We start from the raw sequence: 16,879 nt of genomic DNA, 5'->3' as shown, positions 1-16,879 counted from the left end.
TGCTTCCATCAGATGTTTTCATTCAGTTTCACATATTTTCCAGTTTTTTTTTTACCAAGACTTTTGTCAGAAACCAGAAACAGCATCATCTTTGTGCTCTTTCCAGTTCGACATCGGGTTTGAATGTTGTGCAACTCATCATATTCTGTTTTCTATTTAACTCTATCGCAACTCACACACACAAAAAAAAAAAAAACACATTAGCACACATTGCATCAAGTAAAGTTTCTATTAAAAGGCTCCATTGATCCAAACTTAAGCAACATTTACTCACAGGCGGTGGTCGGTGTGAGCAGGATAATCCACTGGAGTCCTGCAGTTATTAACTAATGCACAATATAAATATGTTCCCTTGAATATCAGACACTACGCGGTGTCAGCTGGGAGCTGCTTCGCTGCATAATTTTGTTTGTTGAGACGAGACGGTGCATATTCCAAATGTAAAATATCATCTAGTTCATGGACTGATTATGAGACAATGGGCCCTCGGGCACAAACACTTGAAAGCCCCCCCACCACCACCACCACTACCACCCACCCCCATCCTCCTCCTCCTCCTACGTGGCAAATTAAATTGCTTTGCTAATTTTAATATAGATTTACTGTAGCATGTGTGCAGCGCTCGCAGTGTGCAGCTGTTTAATGGAGGAATTGATAAACAAATAAATAATGAAGTGTGAATATTAGAAGATTCACAGATGCTGCGTATTAAAGGACTTGGATCCTCCTGATGTTGACTGAGGGTCTGTTTTAAGGCCCCCACCCCTCCCATTATGCATTCGGGTGGGTCCCCTGGAGTCACAGTGTCCCCACAGAAACGCCCCATCAACATCTGTTTTTGCACCATAGCAACAGTTGCTTGATTTATTTATTAATGTAGATGTGGCTGTGAGCTTCACCACAGTGTCAGTCGTCGTTATTTAACAAATTTATAGAGCTTGGAGCTAAAATGAAAAGGTTATTAACAGGAGGAAATAATTGCTTAGATGAAAAAAGATCGAATTTGTTCAAAGTTTTGTGAGTGAAGTTCAGTTTATGAATCCAGCTGTGACTGACATCACACATAATGAAACCACAATTATCTCATCATTACATCATGTCGCTGTCTTGTTTCTTGTAGTTTGAAATATTGTTGAGTTGACGATGACTGGCAGGTGTGAACCAACAAATCCACTTCAGATGGAAATGGGAAGGTTAATCCTACAGATACATACTGTAGTAGTAGACTCCTCTGTATTGGGTCCAAGGGGGGAGTTGTGGGTTCCACTTCCGCGTTCAAAAAGCTGCAGTACCCCGGCGGCCTCTGGGGGCTGGCTCCAGAAGGGAGCAACTCCAATTGAGCCCCATGTTAAAATATCCGACTTTAAAGCTTAAAAAAACATATTTACAGCCTGGTACATTTTATTTTTTTGGTCTCTATCGATAGTTTCCACCTCCATGAACACTGTGTGGGGGGGGGTTTGTACCACAACCGTTTTAGTATTGTTTAGGCTTCAAATTCGTGCATAAATTACGTTGAGTGACGGGTTCACAGACAGTTTACCGGCCGTTAATTGGTTGCTTCGAGTTCAGCGGGTGGGTTCTCAGCCGGCTAACCGCCGCACCTCTCCAAATATGGCGCAGTTCAAATCCCCGTAGTAGAGGCACAAAACAGACTCCCCCAAACCAATGGGTGATGCTACGTCCATTCTTTTTACAGTCTATGATTGGGACACAGCTTGTGCACAAAAACTGAAATTATACATGTAAGCGTTGCTTTCCTAAAATGATAATGGAAATCAGGCGCATGTGCACCAGTCTCAGCAGTAAATAGATAAATACCCTACGTTAATCGATCGGTTTGCACCGCATGAGGCACAGAAGAGAAGGACGGGACCTGAGGATCGTCAGCCGTTTGTTCAGCACAAAGAAATGAGCTCGATGTTAAACCGCTGATCAGACTCGTCCCCAGAAGAACAGCGAAGACGATGAGTTGATTCCATATTGAAGACTTTGTTCAATGTGTTTTCTACGGCAACTCGCCAGGGACCTGATTATGGCTTTCCAATCTCATATTTACGTAACATCCGGTGCAGTTCAGAGATGTATTGCTCTTTAATTAATCAGCGAATATATCCAAGACTATAAAAGAAAATGTGGGTAGTTTTTTCTCATTATTTTAAATCTTACATTAATATATTCTTTATGTCAGGACCACTGATCATCATCGAGCTGCACTCCAACATCATTTTTCCCATTTGTCTCCCTGAGCAAAACAGCTTTACTGTGCCTCAGCTATAAGTTATAGGTCAATTAAATATATTTACACTTGATTCCTTGGGTTAATTTTTATTCCAATGAATGTTTTTTTTATTTTATTTTTTATTTTCAACGGCAGCCGAGTCGGCACTTTGACGTCTGAGTCATTGTTTGGCTTCAGGAAAACAGTGACAGCACAGCAGATACTGTGTCACCTCCCTCCCACTCACAGATCTCACTGTACACATAAATACATATATATACATATACATATATATACTGTACATATATTAAATTATAAAACACACAGTGTCTGTCTGAGCAGCAGAGCCGAGCCTGGAGGTTTCTCTCTGTCAGCTCATCGAGTGACGTAGCTTTGGCTCAAACCACTTCATCTCCAAAAGAAGACGAGACCGTGACTGACCATGAACCAGCTTATAGCTCTGTGTGTGTGTGTGTGTGTGTGTGTGTGTGTGTGTGTGTGTGTGTGTGCGTGTGTGTGCAGGCTGGAGAATATTACTCTTAGAAAAATCCATTTCCTTCCAAGTCTCAAACAATATGCCCTAAATGCTCTGCATCCTCAGGTAAACTTAATAAGACTGACACTCGGCTAACTGTGAAAAATATTAGGCCTCTTTCATCACTTGCAAGAGAACAAATGATAATTGCAGCGGGTCCGTTCCTCCCTCCCAGCACCTGTAATTTAGTAAACACCCAGAAAGCTGTGAGCCGAGCGTCGCCTCCACATCAAACTGTGGAAGAACAAAACTCTGAAAATTACACTGAAGAGAGGAGGGGGAAAAAACTAAAAAACGACAGGAGAAGAAAAGAGTTGTAACAAGTCTCCTGATTGTTTCTGCTTGTTTCTTTGTCTTTTTTTCCTGTGTGTGTTATTGATAAGCTGTGTTTTTATTATGTAATCAGGGCTGTATATGTCTACTATCGATCTGAACCCATAGCCTTGTGCTGCTCTGGATAAGTGCCGTCGTTATTGTTCTAGTCTATGTGTTTTTATAGATTCACTTGTGCAGGATTTAATTGAATTTAAAGAGTTTTAGACAATTGAGGGTCCAGATGAACTCTGCTCGTAACAGTCGATGTTCATATTGATCTGATCTGCCTGCTACAATAGGGACAATGAATCGCCGTTTACAACTAGGCTACTCCTGGGTAGAAAACCAGCATGAGGACAATAGTGACGGACGAGAGTTTCGCTATAGGCTATTTATCTAATTTTTCACGTCACTATATCATCGTTTAGACTAATCTGATGTTTGTAAAGTCTATAAAACCAATGATTGGACAAACATAGGCTACTATTTCTGTGTGCGCGTTTTTGTAATCGTAAATTGGCAGGGCTAATCGAGCCTACCTGTTTAACTCTAGTAACTCAGTGACTCAATAAACGGTCCATGAAATTTTTTTTTTCCAGCGGATATATCTTAGTTACAACATGACTGAGCTAACTGGAGTAGTTTCATGTCGTGTCCGACAGCGGGAGGGTTTTAACAGCTGACGTCCTGGTGTTAGCTTAGCTACCGCCATTAGCTTAGCTACCACCGTTAGCTGTCCCTGTCAGCTGCTGATGCTTCTAGACACTGTGATACCCCCAAGCTGAATAAATACCATACAGCAACACAAAACAAGAAATAGTATTGTATCTTCAATCATTTCAGATTTGTCTAAACGGTGATAAGGCGTAAAAAACACGATATAGGCGATATAGCTAAACTCTCATTCGTTACTACTTTTCTCATTCAAATTACGTGCTGGTTTTCTACCTGGAAATAGTTGTTAGGCTAACAACAAGGCAATTCGTTCTATACAGCAATTATAGATTTTATAGAATTATAGATCTTGCAGTAGGATTGGTAACTTTATGTTGTATTATTCCTGCATCTCATCAGGAAAATCAGTCGTTAATGGTTAAAATAACAAGACAAATCCAGATGTTTAAATGTCTAATGCCAAAGTCATTAAAATCCAATAATAGTGATAACGTGATGATCCGCTGATGTCCTGCTGTTTTTACCTGCATGCACTCGTCTCCCTCACCTCACACAGTCACACACACCACACACACATCTGCTTCATGCTTTCTCCCTCCTTCATCTCTCTCTCCTGTATCCCCCCCAGGAGATGTCGGGGGGGAGCAGGGGGAGGGAGAGAGAGAAAGAGCGGGGGAGGCTGGAAGTTAGAAAACCCAACTCTTAAATAAAAATATAAACAAATTTGCTGTCGAGCTGCTGGTGGTTGAGTGTTGACGTGTGAATAATCCGTCAGCAGAAAGTGTTACAGCTCCCAGAGCGAGTGGCCATGAGAAAAGATGTTTGTGTGATGTTGTCGGCCACAATGTGTGTGTGTGTGTGTGTGTGTGTGTCGTGTCGTGTTGTGTAAGAGAAACCGGCGAGAGCACCCGGCGCTCGTTATGGCCCTGGGATGAAATAGATCCCTGACCTTGGTAGAGGAGGGTTTAAGGTGTTGTGTGAGTGTGTGTGAGTGTGTGAGTGTGTGAGAGGATGAAGCAGACCCCCGGGTGCCTTGTTAGGCGGCTGCCTGGCTGTGACTCACCTGCTTGTGGTGGTGGTCGTAGGAGTTGATGTGGTTGTCGTACTGTTGGTGTCTCACGTACTGCTTATCGCACAGCTCGCAGTACAGACTGGAGTCGCCCTCCTCCTGGATAGAGGAGAAGAAGGAGAAGGTGTAATTATGAAAATCCCACTTGTTGTGTTGTGTCTTTGTGATGATCTTAAAGGGATAGTTCAACATTATGGCAAATTAGCCCATTGCCATAATCCCTATAGTCATAGCAGTAGGTTCGTTACCTTTAATTGTCAGTGCAAGCTGTTTTTAGAACGGCGGAGCAGAGCCGTGAGCTGCTCAGAGCTACGCTACGGGGGAGGCTCATGGGATTTCTTGGTTTCCCTCATCAAACTTATCAAATACACAATCCAACAACTCCAAAAGACTCTGGTGGACAAGTTGTGACCTGCACATTCACCACGCTATGAGAAAAGGAGTTGTTTTCGAGGTAAAGGCAGAGACTGCTTGCTGAAAAACTGTCCCTGAAGGCATCGTGTATCAACGGTGTTGCATGAATTTACCTCTAAAACAACTCTGTCTCGTAACGTTCTGTTATTATCTCATAGCGTGGTGAATGTGCAGGTCACAACTTGTCCACCAGAGCGTTTTGGAGTTGTTGGATTGCGTATTTGATGAGTTTGAGGAGGGAAACCAAGAAATCCCATGAGCCTCCGTAGCGTAGCTCTGAGCAGCTCGCGGCTCTGTTCCGCCGTTCTAAAATTAGCTTGTACCGACAATTAAAGGTAACGAACCTACTGCTGTGACTATAGGGATAATGGCAATTGGCCAATTCGTCAAAATGTTGAACTATCCCTTTAAGCGTTGCTGCTCCATTACCAAGAAAAGTAGTTCCTCGGCTTCAGTTTATAATAAAAAGAAAAATGTCCAGAATTAATTTCAAAGGTCCCTGATGACACCCAAAAAATGTATTGCAGTAAATAAATAACTCCAGGTACCTAGATCCTGTTTTTATTTGTTTCTTCATCATCATCCTCAGGTAAAAAAACACAACATCCAACTCAGGTTTTAATCAGTTTTACCCACATAACTATAGGCAGGAAAAACAAAAGCTTTCACATGTCGTGTGTGTGTGTGTGTGTAAAAGTAATTACAGAGCCGGTCAGAAAACCAAACAGAGAACAGAACGTGTGTGTAGAAAAACCAAAGTGTGTAGGAAGGAGAGGTGAATTATCGTCACGGCCGGTATAGGTCATAAAATGTGTTTATATGGGGATGTATATTCATCATACTCAAGCTTTTAATTTGTAGCCTGTCATCCAGTGTGTGTGTGTGTGTGTGTGTGTAGTACCACCAACAGTGGACCGACGAGCCAACAGGGGACGTTTTAAAGGTCCGCTGTTGTTGTTGGAGCCGTAAATCAACACCGTAATTATTCCTCCAACTCTCTAAAACTTTAGAGTTTATTTTTCAGTTCAGCCGAGAGGGACAGGCTCGAGGTGTTTGAGTGATAAAGTTCAGACTGAAGTCCGAGACTTTAACCAACTCATTCACTCACAGTGTGTGAAGTAGACGTATATAGGACTAAAGGGGCAACTCCTGAAACACTATGAGCTCCACACTCTGATAAAATCCAGAAGACGGGGAAATAAAAACATTTCAAAATCTAATTTGAAAGAAATACAACTGTCAGAAGAAGTTAATTTCTGTTTCTTTCCTCCAAATAAAACTTTAGAAACACAAGTTTAAAACATGTTTTGTCTCCTCTCTTCATATAAGGATGACACTGTTTGTTGATGCATGTAACAGGAAAAAAAAACAAAAAAACATCCACACTTTTCACCTCCTGTTCACTGGAGCATGATGAGACAAGCTGCAGGCAGAGACGGACGAGTGCAGGGTCCTTAAAGCTAAATTATACTTTTAGCGCGTGTGTATGTGTGTGTATTTACAGTCATTCACACATTGTTTCCCTCTACATAATCTATATAAATCTCTCCTTGAATAAATGTTTACATGGTGGCTAAAATTCAAAACTCCCTTCAGTCCGAGATATTTCAACACTTGAGCTTCGTGCTCTGAACAAACCACCGGCCATTATTTACTGTTTCCCAGAATCATAATCAGAATAAATGTGAATTTATTTTCATTTCAGACCAGATAATCTCCTCTGGGAAATTGTTATGTTGCAGTGCTCCCACTGCATATATAACAAAATATACTCTGGGTTTGTTGTAAGCAGGGTATATGCATTTTGTTATTTACAGTAAATGTGCACAGATTAAATTATGGACAGAATTGTAATTGGATTATTGCACATAATAGCATAATGGCTCACCAGGAGCACAGTGCCCCCTAACTTAAAGGAGACATATTATGGCCCTTTTCCACGAATTAAAATAGTTACCAGGCGTCTTAAAGACATGTCTGTGACATGCTTTGGTAAAAATCAAAGGATCAAACATCACAGCTCTTTTAATCCTCTCAAAACAGCCCTGTTCAGAACGGTTGGTTTCAGGGCCTGTCCCTTTAAATGCAAATAAGCACCTCTCACCAGGCCCTGCCCCTAATTATGCATTTTCGAAAAACTAATGACATCATTGGAAGACATCTGAGGGAGCAGCTCGTAAAACCACACGGATTTCAACCTCAGGAGTCTGAAAATTACAGATTATTTTTTTCAATTCTCACATTTTGTGGGGCTGGAAGGCAAAACAAACACCCAAATTTATCTTCAAGACCCTTTAAAAAATGATATTTCCATAATATGTCTCCTTTAAATTTTTATGAGTGCAAGCTGAAAATTTAGGGGTGCAAACTGCAAATTGACTTGGAAAGCAAACATTCACATTTCTGTCATTATTAACCTTCCATTCATGATCCTCACATACACACTGGTCTGCAACTTGTAATGACAGATTCCCGATTCTTTGAGTCGCCTCTTCCACGTTTCACCAGTGTTAAAAGAAAAATAGCAAATTTACTGGTTGCACATGAGCAAGTAGATGAATTTTAGGGGCAAAATGCAGTCTGGAGGTCTGCTAATTAATGTTCTCACAGTCTTGGAGTCGTGGTCAGTTGTTCTGAGGCTCTAAGTCATGAGGTTCTTGTTTGTTGAACCGAATGTCTCAAGGTGTCAGAGGACGTATTGACTTATTGAAATCTGATGTCCGACTTCCGGAGGACGAACACAAGTGGTCTTTTATTAAACTGGCTGAAGGAGTCAGAGTCAGAGGCCTGTTCAAGTGTAAAGAGAGAAAAGCTCCAAGAAGTTCCAGTCTGGTTGGATCAGGGAGCTGTCGGACTTTTATAGGTTCAATCCTGAAGCGCTGCTGCGGATTTGAAGTGAACGCTCAAAGACAAATATCGGAGCTTTAAGGAACAAGCTCAGACTATTGGAGAGAGAAGGTTTCAGGATTGTGTGTTAGTGTTTGTTGTTTGGGTTCAGTCCTCGGTCAGTTTGAAGTGCTCCACTCAAACAGCTGCTGGTTCAACAGAAGCTCCCAGTGCCTCCAGTAACACGATGTACTATGTGTTGGTGGGTTGAACATCAACAAACCATCTCACTTTCTGGTTTTAGCAGAAAAAACAACTGTGGTAAAACATTTTTTTTTTAAATAACTCCCCCTTTTGTCCAGGTAGGAGTGAGTGTGTGTGTGTGTGTTTGTGCGTCAGTGTCACAGAGTTTGTCATGTGGAGTGATGCTGTCTCTATTGCTTCCGATGGCTAATGGCCCCTTCAATCACAACTATTGATCAGCAATCTGAGTGTCTGAGTGATCCCAAACAGTCAAACACACACAAACACACACACACACAGGCATACATGCATCTCTTTTGATACAGCAATCACACACTTAACTCACAAATGTAGAATTGCAGGATTTTTACTCTCAGGCTTCTACACACAGAGACAAAGACAGAAACACACACACACACACCAACCATCTCCATTAATGGAAGATTGATTTATCTTTAAAAGTAGGGAACATTCAATCTGTGACACGACCTTCACTGGAGGTCTGTGCTCTCTGTGTAGTGTGTGCGTCACAGTTTGCACAAGTTGGATATTTCCTACTTTGTGTGTCTGTGAAAAAAAAAAAAAAAAGCAGCAGCAGCTTCCCGAACTGTGCAGCCATGAGCAGCTTTCAGGAGACAGAGCGATGGAGGCCGGGCGGCCGAGACGGAGACAGAGACATAAAGACAAACAGGGAGGCGAGCCAGACCGAAAGCTGTGACAGAGGACAGATGGAGACAAACAGAGCGGCGGTGACAAAAAGCCGAGGGGGAAAACGCAGACAACCTCGTTTAAAGAGCCGTCCACCGTCCCCGGCCATTACCGCAGGGACCTCCCTCCCTCAGTCAGCATTAGCTCATCAGACAAGTGATTACTGCTGCTGCCGTAATCCCATTAAGTAACGAATTTATGTTACATTATTCTATTACAGAACGAAGCATTACATTTGCATTATTTAATCAAAGACAGCATTGGTTTGCATTATGTCGTTAAAGATGTCGTTGGGTTGCATTAGCCCCACGAAGATGGGTTTTGATGTCCATTAAACATGGCTTGGAAAATCGCTGCTCAGCAAAGTCAAATTAAAACGCATTACAATTTAGGAAGGTTTTCTGTGCAACAAAATAGACGGATTGTCCTGTTGCCTGTGTTAAAATCTCATTCTCCTTTTATTTATTTATTTTTCCTTTTGGTAACTTTAGCTGAAGGAGAGTTTTTGTGGAAATTGCCCGACCCATAGTGTGAATGAATTTTTCAAAACCTGCAGGACAAACTCTTGAGATGTGCAGCTGGGAGGCAAAAAACAAACCTCCCGAGTCCAGACGGCGTCTTTGCAAACTCGGTTTTTAAACCACATGATTTTGGGAAAACATCTGCTGAGAAGCTTCTCAGCTGGGCGTGATATGTGCCAAAAAAAAAAAAACTTCCACTGCTTTATGAAAAATATTTTGATGACAATGTGTTTTGTCATCTCATAAAACTAGAGGTACGATTCAGGTGTGATGTAAAACAGCTGCAGTGTTTGATTTCAGCTGGTTTTATTGCTTAGACAAGACGTCTGTTCAATCGACAGAAATGAATTACAGAGAAAAGTAGAAACATCCACATGTTCCCTTTACGTTAGTGAGGATTTGTTGCATTTTAAGTAAAAACTAGTCAGTTATTCCTAAAAGTTTGTCCCTGTTCAGGCCTTTTAGGCTATTACATGCTTTTATTTTGAAAAATGGAAATGTGCATATTGGATGAAGCTAATTGCAGTATGCTAATTTTTGCAAACCGTGCTTCGCTCTTAAATGAGTGCGTACTGCTGTTGTTGTTGTTGTTGTTGTTGTTGTTGTTGTTGATGTGGATTTGTGATGAGTGCTTTCGCTGCATCTCATTGTCGTGTTTTCCCTCGACGCAGCTCGACACAGAACTTTTTAGTGACTCTAACTTTCTGCATGTGTCAACGCATGTGTCTCACAAATACTAACCTGCCTTCACTTTGTTGAAAATCAGCATGATAATCCCATGAACTATTCAGTTTTTTCTTCTTCTGACTATTTGAAAATCATCCCTTGTCGATTTCACCGCTTTTATTTGGTGAATTTAAGATTGTTGGGTTTCTAATCTGTTGGTTTGATTTGAAACATTTGCTGGGATCTTGTTATTGGTATTTTTGTGACTGTTATCACTGGTTAAAGCTGTAATTTACAAAAAATATCACTGTCAGTTTAGATAATGAGTTTTTCTAACACGAAAGTCTAATCAGAAGTTTTGGTTTAGTCAGAGTGGAAGTTGTTGAGCTACAGTTTGTTGGTTTGTTTGTTTATGTTCAGATCTGAACCTCAGGACCGTCAATGGTCTGAAATCGAACTGAGACACGTCCACTGAACGATATGACCTCAAATCAGCCAATCATGATACAATTTAAGATTGTGTTAAAAAGAAATACAACGGCCAGTTCAACTTTTCAAAATCTCCAATAATTAATATTGTGTAGGAGGCAAAAAGAAGAACCCACACTTCTCCTCATTGTTTTTTGTTTTTCCAGGAAGCTGTGCAGCCGGGTGACGTCAGCTCTGATATTCATGCAGAATCTGACATGCATCGAATTAGTTCAACACAGGGTTTTATTAGACCTATTTTCTACAGTGTGAGTCACTCTTAATGTCCACAATCATAGTTGTCACATAGGTTTCAAGAAGATCCATCATCCTCCGCTGCACAGCTTATTATCGCTTGAACTTTACTTTACAGCCCTGCTGCAGTGGCAGAAATCAAAAATAATCTGAACATTAGAGTAGCTGGAACATTAATAATTTAAATCTTACTTATAAAAAGCTGTAACACATAACTTCAAATCACACAAATCAGCTTATGGCTAATACGTTAGCAAATAAATACGTAAAATAAACGCATCTCTACTTTTAGCTCTGAGCTCTTTAGCTGCTGGAAGCTCCACTTCCGTCACCAGCCTTGTTTTTACTGAGTCTCTGAGCCACGTTTCCATCCTCTTGTCAATCAAATCATCTGAAGATCTTTAAAAATATTAAAGCGAATAAAGCTGGTGGAAGTGTATTTCCATCTAAGAGCTTTAAATTGAATAAAAATATCTGCGTAAAGACGTCACATGCTGTTTTGGGCTCAAACTGATATCAAATACATTTCTTTGCATCTTTCTGTTTTCCATCCATTGTCATTGAAATACGGAAATACTTTTGACATAAAACATTTATCCAGTAACGAACTGTTTTTCCATTGGCATTTATCGCTGCACCTTAAATCGATCAAGAGAAGATCCAATGAGTTCGATAGTACAAACCATCAATATTCATGACATTAAATCAAATATTATAGTTTTTAATTTGCTACAACTTAATGTGCATGAAACCGTATGGATGGAAACTTAGCTTGTGTTGTGTTTGAGCTTCGGTTCTAAACCGAAAACCTGAGCTCAAAGAGCCTAAAATCTGCTCAGGGCCTCAGAGTTGAGTTTTCTCTTCTGTTATTATGTCACTGTTATTATCCAATTAGCAGCACTGGGTGTTTGATTTGGACTCTGCTGCTTCATAATTTTCGTTGTGACTGAAGGAAATAAAAAAGAAAATAGGATAAAGGGAGAAAAACAGCATCAAATAATCTACATTTTAGGACGTCTCGCCCAACTCAATATCTCGAAATGTATTACTTTTGCTGAAACAAAGCTGTCGGCTGTAACTAATTTGATTTTGGATGCCTTATAACTGGCTTGATAAGTCTGAAGTGTGAAGACTTGTGAAGTGAAGCTCCTCTGCAGCTTTTTTCTTCCTCCGTCTCCCATGCTCACTGAGCGGCTCCTGTAAATGACTTTCTCTCAGAGAGATCTCTTTTTCTCTGTCTCCCTCAGGGTTATGTTCTTTCTCCAAGCTTGTACTTTCTTAACACTAATGACTAACCGCAGCCACTATGTAGATAGACGTTTTTATCAAGTTTTTGGGGGTCAAGTCAGGTCATTTTTAATCTTTTTCAGAAGAGAGAAAATGGGCACGGCCTTTATGTCGAGCACTCGTCGCCCCCGTGGTCTGGCACTGTCGCCATTGTGCTGCTTTTGAAGACCAAGGACAAGGTCGCTGCCCTCTCCTGAAGACCATTTTGATTTTAAAAAAATTGTGAAAAATCGGAATCGGTGTGGACAAATGTTGTGTCGATTTCAAACTGCACGATAAGAAAGAACACATTCAGCAATGACTGAGCTCTTTGAATGTTATTGTCACCTTGTACAGTTTCTCCACCGACCAAGTGCAAAGAAGCTTTTCATCCCAGACGGAGCCGACAAACAACCACACATCTTACTGTCCTCACATTACACACCAGCTCCCCCCAGGACTCTGATCTTCACCTTTTGCTCTTTATTCTATACAACGACTAATTTTTCTTGACCTAAATGTGACAGAAATGGAAGAAAAAGTGACAGACTTTACGCAGTCTGCTGCAAAAACACACCGAACTGAACAAATCTGTTTATCAGTCCCTCCAGAAAAACGCGATCACGTAATATACATAATCAGGCAAAGCCCCGCATTTTTTCAAAAGTGCAGCACTTTCGCCATGTAGATTGCATAAAAACGTGCAGTAGCCTGGCTAACACCAGACCTCATCCCAATGTAGATTGAGATTCAGTCTGGGAACCACCCGAATGTCTATCAAATGCGTCTGTACGTAGCTTATAGCCAATCGTATCAATCATACCCGATGGCGTATGTAGAGCGACAGAAATACGAAAATAAACTTGCGGTCGAAACTACTTGAAACACTTTCTACTGCCGCATCGAAAGGTAAAGCATCTGCCGCCATGTTGGATCAACAAGCTATCAGCAAAGTCACTTTGGTGTGTCGTCATCGTCTTGCGCACAAGGCAGGCAGCATGCGTATACCCAGGCCACATAATATGCGGGGCTGGCATGATTTCATAATATCTGCACTTCCGTTGCGAAAAAGTCAGACATATCTTTACAGAAAGTTGAAAAAAGTTGACACTTCACACAGGAGAAGCCATTGCCCCCTGTTGGCTTGAGAACGTTATGAAGTGACGCAATTACGTGTGAGAAGATTAACAAAATTGTGTGTGAGAGAGATAGAATAAAATATAGCCCAGTTATTAAAAATAATTGCTTTACAATAAACATTGAAATATGTTGAAATAATCTATTTTTTCTAGCTCCCGAAATTTCATCGCATAAAATTGCATAGAACCCCAAATACTTCATTGCATGTTTTAGGAAAGCCTGCTGCATAATCAAGGATTTTTGCCCGCAACAATCACAAAACAAACCTTGGACTCTTGACTGGTTGATAAACAATCAGTGCGAACATTTTACAAGATTTTTATGGCACACCGCAAGATGCCTCCATAGCTACGGCCCGGCATCAACAGTGTGTTGATGTTGTTGATGTTGATATTGACAGACAGTAGAGATGCAACTGCAGTTTTATGAACAAACAAGTGAAGACAGATGGAAAAAAAGACATATTTTTATGGTAATTGTGCCTCCAGGTATTTCCACAGTGAACCTTTAACTGCATCTTGTTGTTTTTACTTTGAGCAGAACATGACGCATTGTTTTAGTGGTGGAGTTGTGGAGTCGTGATGATGTGGAGCTGACGGTAGAAGGAGGTTGTACAGAGAAACAACAGCAGCTTATTCATATGAACAAAAAGGAACAAATGAATGTGTTCATCTGTATGAACTGAACTTATTCACATGATAAATCATTACACACACACACAAACATGTTAAACTTCAGACAAGAAGTCGCTCACTCTTCGTCATCACCATATTCTGAAGAAGCTTAAAACCTTCATCACATACAAAAATGTCTGGCTCAGTGTAGCTCCGTCCGCTCTGTCTGGCTTCATCTCCTGCAAACAGAGCGACTGGAGTCTATATTATTTTTATTATTTGTATATCCAACCAGTGAAGATCAGCCTCAGGGACATTTACATTCATTTGAATGTTGATTAATGTGCATTACTTCCTCTCACAAAGAAATAAATAAACAAATCGCAGGATCATTTTATATCCACTGCAGTTTAATTGGTTAATATGGAACGATTCGGCTTTTTATCATCATTTTTATTGGCCTGTATGGAGCCATTGTCTCCAGAGCTGTTTTGAACTTCATTTTCTTTATTTATTTATCTTGTATAGTGTCTTTGCATCGTAGTGTGTTGTGTTTTTGATCATAAATCCAGTCCTGAAGTGAATCGAAAAAAATCCTTCAGGGACGATAAAGGCTGAAATTAAAAGGGAAATGAAGTGAAATGAAATGAGTGTGTGTGTGTGTGTGTGTGTGTGTATAAAGTACAGCATGTTTGTGTCTATAAAGTACAGCATGCCTGTGTGTGCGTGTGCATGTGTGTGTGCATCATACAATCAGATTAAGTGCATTTTTGTAATTGAAAGGAAAAGAAATCAAGAGGTCGACCTTCAACAGCTCCTTACATTTTACCAAATGCACCAGCTCTCATAAAAGGAACAATTATTAGGGCCACGGGCAATCGCACCGGGCACTGGTCCCAACAGCTATGAAATAGCTGCAGGGACCAGTGCCCGGGCGAAGCCCGGGCACTACTGTTATTGTGTGGATTTTTTCTTCTTATTAGGGCCGCGGGCAATCGCACCGGGCACTGGTCCCAACAGCTATGAAATAGCTGCAGGGACCAGTGCCCGGGCGAAGCCCGGGCACTACTGTTATTGTGTGGATTTTTTCTTCTTATTATTATTATTCTCCTTCATCTTCCGGACGATTTTCGATTCGCAACTAGTCCTGCAACTCGAAGAGTTGCAGGACATATTATATATCAAAACGTGCGTCTTGATCGGGATCGCTGTGCTTTTACTTTTCTCAACAGTTTACGAATTTTTCGCGACGTAGTCGCGAAAAACTGCGCAAAAATTTTGCATGTAAGTCAATGGGACGGACGAAAAAAAAAGACCGAAAAAGACCAATCATTGGAGTTTAACAAACGTCTACTGCTCAGGCATACTTTCACCTAGAGACTCCATTTAAACTTTAAACAGTAGACACAAGTCTTGTGTATTGTCGTATTACTCCACGTTTTGATAGGTCATATAGTTTTTGATCAATCCATGATCAATGACCATGATCATTTTTGGAGAAATTATGAGTTTATAATGGGTGTGTATTGCATGGAATGTTCGTGTCAGAGTGCGTGACATCATCGGTTAGAGTGGGAGAGAGTGAAGAAACATTCTGTATTTTTTCTGGATAAACTGTCAGCACGGCCACAATTTACACTCTAACTGACATAATTTTTTCAGAATTTGTAAGACAAACTTGTTATCTCTCATGTCATGTGCTCAAAATATCAGAGAGACTTACAGAACTTACAGAATCAGCCTCTGAGTGCGGCCACGTCTGTCTCTGCTCCTCATTGAGTCCAATACAAATATTTTCTGAGAGGAGCAGAACGGCCTGATGTTTTAAAACTGCCAGCGTCGCCAAAATATTTACTGTAGAAACACCAAATCGTACCGAAATTTTCAGGAAGTCCTTAGAGCAACGTTGATCTGTGTTTTGTTCTGATAGGAGTTACCGTTTTGTCATGCTAGGCCTAAATGTGAGGCCGGTGCAGAGGCAGAAAATGGCTCTTTTTCTCCACGTTTCTGTCTGTCTCAGCCTGCGGGGGCCCCTATCGCCGTGGTAACCTCTTTGATCCTCAGGCCAGAGCTCGTTAACTTCATAAACAATCCACCTGGCGCTCGTTTAAATGTTTATAAACACAGACACAGCTAAATCAGACTGACACAGGATGCAGCTACTAACTAACTATGTGTCAAGTCAGTCACACACACACAGACTCTAGAGCCAGCTTCATGTGATTACAGTCACACACACACACACACATACACACATACACACACACACACACACACACACACACACAGTTAACCTAATGTGGTTACAGCTCCTCCATATCAGTGCTTATAGAAAGATGATCATGTGTCTGTCTGATCAGCTCTGTCTTGCGCTTAAGATCGTGGGTTTGATTCCCATGTTGACAGAGATGGCAAAATCGGCAGTAGCCCCGCGGCCCATTCAAAATTTCCCGAGAGGAAATTTTCTAGTTATTATTTTTCCACTTCCGGCCGATTTTCGATGCGCTACTAGTCCTGCAACTCGAAGAGTTGCAGGACAAATTATATATCAAAACGTGCGTCCTGATCGGGATCGGTGTGCTATTACTTTTCTCAACAGTTTACGAATTTTTCGCGACGTAGTCGCGAAAAAACTGCGCAAAAATTTTGCATGTACGTCAATGGGACGGGCGAAAAAAAAAGACCGAAAAGACCAATCATTGGAGTTTAACAAAAAGTCTACTGCTCAGGCATACTTTCACTAGAGACTCCATTTAAACTTTAAACAGTAGACACAAGTCTTGTGTATTGTCGTATTACTCCACGTTTTTGATAGGTCATATAGTTTTTGATCAATCCCTGATCAATGACCATGATCATTTTTGGAGAAATTATGAGTTTATAATGGGTGTGTATTGCATGGAATGTTCGTGTCAGAGTGCGTGACATCATCGGTTAGAGTGG

At 41.0% G+C, this 16,879-nt stretch overlaps 1 protein-coding gene across 1 annotated transcript in view; it reads right to left on the bottom strand.

Moving 5' to 3' along the window:
- Positions 1-16,879, bottom strand: part of LOC146973139 (uncharacterized) — a 72,329-nt gene that overhangs the window by 11,321 nt on the left and 44,129 nt on the right. Inside the window, exon 2 of the mRNA XM_085799416.1 lies at positions 4,810-4,914. Coding sequence (XP_085655542.1) covers positions 4,810-4,914 — 105 coding nt within the window. The remainder of the gene's footprint in view (positions 1-4,809; positions 4,915-16,879) is intronic.

This window comes from Trachurus japonicus, chromosome 15, assembly GCF_045865225.1.
Source record: "Trachurus japonicus isolate A0001 chromosome 15, Traja_1.0".
Lineage (NCBI taxonomy): Eukaryota > Metazoa > Chordata > Actinopteri > Carangiformes > Carangidae > Trachurus > Trachurus japonicus.
Note: the sequence above shows the minus strand (reverse complement) of the source record. Positions and strands in the feature narration are given on the sequence as shown.